General features: G+C 44.6%; 1 protein-coding gene across 1 annotated transcript; it reads right to left on the bottom strand.

Annotated features, from left to right (window-relative positions):
* Positions 1–304: 304 nt before the first annotated feature.
* LOC148216105 (uncharacterized) lies at positions 305–4,317 on the bottom strand. The gene is made up of 4 exons (XM_088140177.1): positions 4,008–4,317; positions 3,203–3,292; positions 1,801–1,878; positions 305–572 (listed from the first exon to the last, which is right to left on the bottom strand). Exons 1-4 carry the CDS (start codon positions 4,078–4,080, stop codon positions 457–459), a joined length of 357 nt encoding a protein of 118 aa, XP_087996303.1. The 5' UTR covers positions 4,081–4,317; the 3' UTR covers positions 305–456.
* Between the last annotated feature and the right edge of the window lie 503 nt (positions 4,318–4,820).

Raw genomic sequence — 4,820 nt, 5'->3', positions numbered from 1 at the left:
TTTGTAAAGGATTTCCCCATTAAAACTCTCTCATTTCCTGTACCTTCTAAAGTCCTCCCTGGGTTTGAAAACTGTATAACACAGGTAGCATTCCCAGTGTGCAAGTTCTCTTATTTGTTTGTCTACATCAGTATTTCTCAACCTTGGCAACTTTAAGATGTGTGGACTTCAACTCCCAGAATTCCCCAGCCAGCATGGCTGGCTGGGGAATTCTGGGAGTTGAAGTCCACACATCTTAAAGTTGCCAAGGTTGAGAAACACTAGTCTACACAATTCTTTACAGGCCATCCACTTCACAAAGGACTCGACCTTGGATCTTTATTTCAAACTCTGGTAAGCTCTTTCCTAGAGCAAATATTGATCTTTTACAAAGAGAAAGGAACATAGGCAAAGAATCAATATTGCATCATAAGTAATACCGATGGGTTCTGCCCAAACCAAAGATAACTGTAAGAACTATAAGGGGATATGGATCCCCTTAAAAGCGCAGTGTCTCAAAAACTTCCTGCATTTGTCTTTCTTATGGAGCCAAAGTCGCCTGGTCTTGCGAGGGTATTGATGATGGTGATGTTCTGAAAGGTAGGGGAAAAAAAGAGCCATTTAACCCATGTATCGAAGACTGAAAGGTATTACATTTTATCCTGGGCTGGTATTCACCTTGGAGTTGGGTGTTTTAACTTTGGGGGCTGTGTGTTAGAATATTTGCAAACATGGTTTGGTTAAATGGTGGTTTGTGGTGTTGTGGGTCATTCAGGGCAGTTCATAAAGACAAACTCTGAGTTCATCCGGCCAGCTTTACATCCATGGATGTAAAGAAATTGCCAATTAAATACAGGGAAATATACAGTATCAGCCATAGGGCTGATGGGGAAGATGGTTATCTGGTTGTAATTGACATTGAAGGTGGAGAACTGTGTGAGTCTACAGTAGCAAAACATCAGGAGGAGTCTCTTGGCACCTTTTCTAACCGCAGCTCATGAAAACATTGGTCTTTTAATAAAACGGGTTAGTTGGAAAAGGTGCCACCCAACTCCTTCTGATTTAATTGAATAGTTTTGAGTCAGAGTTGATGGGCTGTGTGATGGGCTGAAAAGGCACATTGGAACTAACCCGGTTACTGGGTTTGCTTGTCTACTCTGAAATACACCAGGCGCTTAAAAACAGACCTTTTTTTTCTAACTCTGCAAACACCCTTGTTTTGTTAGGGCTTCCAGAACTGAGCTGCAGAATTCTGGGAAGCCACAAAGTGTTAGCATTTTTTTTAGATTAGGGTTTTTTTTATCCCGCCTTTATTATTTTTTATAAATAACTCAAAGCGGCGAATGTTCCTAATGCTCCTTCCTCCTCCTATTTTCCCCACAACAACAACCCTGTGAGGTGGGTTGGGCTGAGAGGGAGGGACTGGCCCAAAGTCCCCAGCCGGCTTTCATGCCTGAGGTGGGATTAGAACTCGCTGTCTCCTGCTTTCTAGCCCGGAGCCTTCACCACTAGACCAAACTGGCTCTCAATTTAAAATCTTAGAATCTGCTGCCATTTTAGACTATTGGAGGCCAGAAATGGTAGCCCTCCCTTCCGTAGGAGAGAAATGGGTTGGACGGTGTCTTGCAAAGTCAAAAGTGATTTTAACAGAGGACAGTGAAAACAGATGGGTATTCTGGAACAGTCCTGGTGGGTGATTTCTGATTTCTCCCTTTCAACCACACCCAGCAAGATGCTTAGGATACACAGGACACACACACACACACACACACACACTTTATTTACCTCCTGCATGAGCTACGCCTAGGAGCCTTTTCTTACCTGACAAACTACTTAGGTTGAATCCGTCACAGGGACAGGTATATTTCTGTTGCTTTGGGTTCTGAAGTTCACCTAAATCTAAAAAACGATGATGAACCATCATTAGCAAGTAAGTGGATGAGGCTTATTAGGAGAGCTGGACAAAATACCCTAATCAGCCTCTTGAAACAGGAAGACCGACGTCAAATGGAGCACCTCTAAAACGGAAATCTTCGATTCTACTTCTAAAGAGGAATTCTTAAAGAGAGTACAGAAGTAAATACGGTAAGTACACTTCTTACTCACATATGCGCTCAGTTCTCAATAGTTATACGGGATCGATCAATATTGGATGCTGTGCTATTATTATTTACATTAGATTTATACCTTTGGCATTGCGTAACAATTGTAGATGGTCGTGTCGCAAGTCCCTCTATTTCCAAAGATCTGAAATGAGCATTGATCAGATAGAACCCAGCAGCAATATCTAAGGGAAACTTAGGGATTTTGAGGAAGTCGATCAAATGTTTAGAATAAAACCTAAAAAGATGAGCTCATTCTTCTCCAAAGCATGGGGCAATCAGGACTGGCCACTAAGCGTTGGAAAGGGGAAGGACCAATGGGAGAGATACTCTGGAGAAGGTATGGCTGATGGAAGGTCTGGAACAGGGTTTTCCAACCTTGGCAACGTTAAGACGGGTGGACTTCAACTCCCAGAATTCCCCAGCCAGCAAGGCTGGCTGGGGAATTCTGGGAGTTGAAATCCACCCGTCTTAACGTTGCCAAGGTTGAGAAACCCTGGTCTGGAGGAATCAACAGGATTATTTTACACAGTAAGATTTTCAGCTGAACGTCTTTCTAGCCCAACTTAGGTAGAGCTAGTAAAATGGCCAGGAATAATGGCTCAAAGTTATATTTGCAAGTGCTCTGAAACACAGAAGGTGGGGGGACAACTGTTAAATCCCCCTCCTCTCGAAGCCCTGATACGAGATAGAGCTCTGTTCTTGCCTGCCTTCTTTCGTTTTACACGCCTCTCCGTTTCTGGAGACTCCGTGTGGCTCGCAGTGTTAACAGAATAAGATTAAAACCAACAGCCGTGATAATCCGTCAGCCTGACGTGCCCCCCGATTCTACTAATCCCCAGCTGCCATGTTTTTAAAAAACGTGTTAAATGCATATTTCAATATCCTTCTCTCTCCTGGCTGCTGGGGGAGAGAGAAGGATGTCAGGAAGAGAAACCGTGGGGCATCAGAGAAAGAAAGAGGGGTTCTTCCTGACTCACAGGTAACCCTTGAGGAAGTGTGGCCCTCAAAAGAGCAACAACTACAACCAAAGCTTGTCTGCCTTTAATTCGGGCAGACAATTTCTTCTTTTCCTCCTCCTCTTCCAGTTCCCCCTTTGAAGAACAAGAGGTGAGACTCACCTGGACAAGTGCAGGACTGATGCCACCGCCCACTTCGTTTAGATCTGCTCAGTGACCTCTCTTGGAAGTTCCCTTGGCCATAACTTCCATCTGACCCAGAAATGAGAAACATGACAGCAGGTTGGAAGGGGCTACGGGGCATGAAGAAATCCTCCAACTTGGTTCAAGCCAAGAGAAGCTTGGTGATCCAAGAGAAAGGAATACCAATTGTCCCCATTCCCCTCAATTGAGGTAGGGGAGGTAGGTGCCATTTTTTGGGGGTGATTTTCCCAGTTGGTCCCTCTTCCTTTCACAGCATCCCTTTGGGAACATGTGGGAAAAGCAGGACCTGAGAAAACCATTGAGAAGACACATAAAATCATTCACTTTCAGCTACCAAATTAAAAACTGTTTCCATTCTCAGTGAGGCACATGGATCCATTCACTGTCCCAACCTCTTTCGTTCTCTCCCTTTCAGTTTTGCTACAGAGCTATGGACAGTCTACAGACCCTTGGTGAAAGATCAGTGGGAAGACTAGGTGGTGTCCACATATAGGCTGAACCAGGTCAACTACAAACCCAGGGACTGCATCTGCACAGTATCCTAAACCTGGGGAGTGCTAACTTTAGGGTTTTTTCCCCTGGCTACTGCATGGTTCAGTGTATGGTGTAAATCTAGAGAAAAAGGGTTAATTTGATGACCACCTCAATGGTGTGGGGTGAACATTGCTTGTCTGGAATGGATCCAGGGGTCTTCCTCGCAGGTTGCCTCCTTTCTTCTGCAACTATTCCCACTAACTTCATCCCTCTTTCCCACCGTTCTTACCTTTCTCCTTTCCTGAGCAGCAAACCACGCCAACAAGTAGCAGTGACATCAAAAATAAGAAGAATCTCTCCATTTTGGCAGCAATGTCCCCGTCAGTGGTCACCGCTTCCACTAACAGCTTTTTGTACTTGAGCAAACCATGGGGTTTTTTTTTCCCCCTCTCCTTCCGGCTAAGGCTTCTTGGGAAGGGCTTGAAAAGAAAAAGATTATCTCACGGCAATTCCCAGGGCCACTGTGCAAACTTCTTTCTTCCTGTAATTCTACCTTTAGTGATTTAAGAGCTGTCAAATATTTTCCTCTTGAGGGTTGAGAGAGGGAAAGGAAAAAAAAAACCCAACTGGTGTTTGGAGAGTTGTGGTTAGCAAGGGTGCGGATTGCCAAACGAGAAGATCAGGAGGTCAGTTTGTCAAGAGATGCCAGCCTGATCCAGCAGAAGATACCATGTTAGTTCCAAGATAGTTGGACCTTCAACCTCACCTTGGAAGGGAATCCAATGTGTGAATTAAGCATGGAGTAATTTATGGAGCTGGTAAGCAGCAGTAGAAACATTTGAGTCTCTTTCAACACCCCATGACTCCATGGGCATGTCCATGCAGTTTTCTTGACGGCCGTTCATGACCTGTATCCCCAGTGTTTCCTTGTAAATTTCCACCCAAATATGTCCTTTTGAGCTTCCAAGCCCAGCCAGATGCCACCTCCAGCTGAGCCCAGTAGAGAGAAGACAGGTCTAAAATCCTTAGACCAGTGTTTCTCAACCTCAACAACTTTTAAGATGTGTGGACTTCAACTCCCAGAATTCCCCAGCCAGCATGG

The sequence above is a fragment of the Python bivittatus genome, unplaced genomic scaffold (assembly GCF_059951505.1).
Source record: "Python bivittatus isolate LINGU-HERP-01145 unplaced genomic scaffold, Pbiv_v1 ctg000310_np1212, whole genome shotgun sequence".
NCBI lineage: Eukaryota > Metazoa > Chordata > Lepidosauria > Squamata > Pythonidae > Python > Python bivittatus.
The sequence above is the reverse complement of the archived record's forward strand: the minus strand, read 5'-3'. Positions and strand labels throughout refer to the sequence as shown.

What these genes read in the sequence shown, in the direction of transcription:
- LOC148216105 (XM_088140177.1), bottom strand. Translation starts at nt 4,080, where the DNA reads ATGGAGAGATTCTTCTTATTTTTGATGTCACTGCTACTTGTTGGCGTG. An exon ending in CTGCTCAGGAAAGGAGAAAG is followed by an intron (nt 3,293 to 4,007) that starts GTAAGAACGGTG and finishes TTTCTGGGTCAG; the next exon opens with ATGGAAGTTATGGCCAAGGG. An exon ending in TCAGTCCTGCACTTGTCCAG is followed by an intron (nt 1,879 to 3,202) that starts GTGAGTCTCACC and finishes ATCGTTTTTTAG; the next exon opens with ATTTAGGTGAACTTCAGAAC.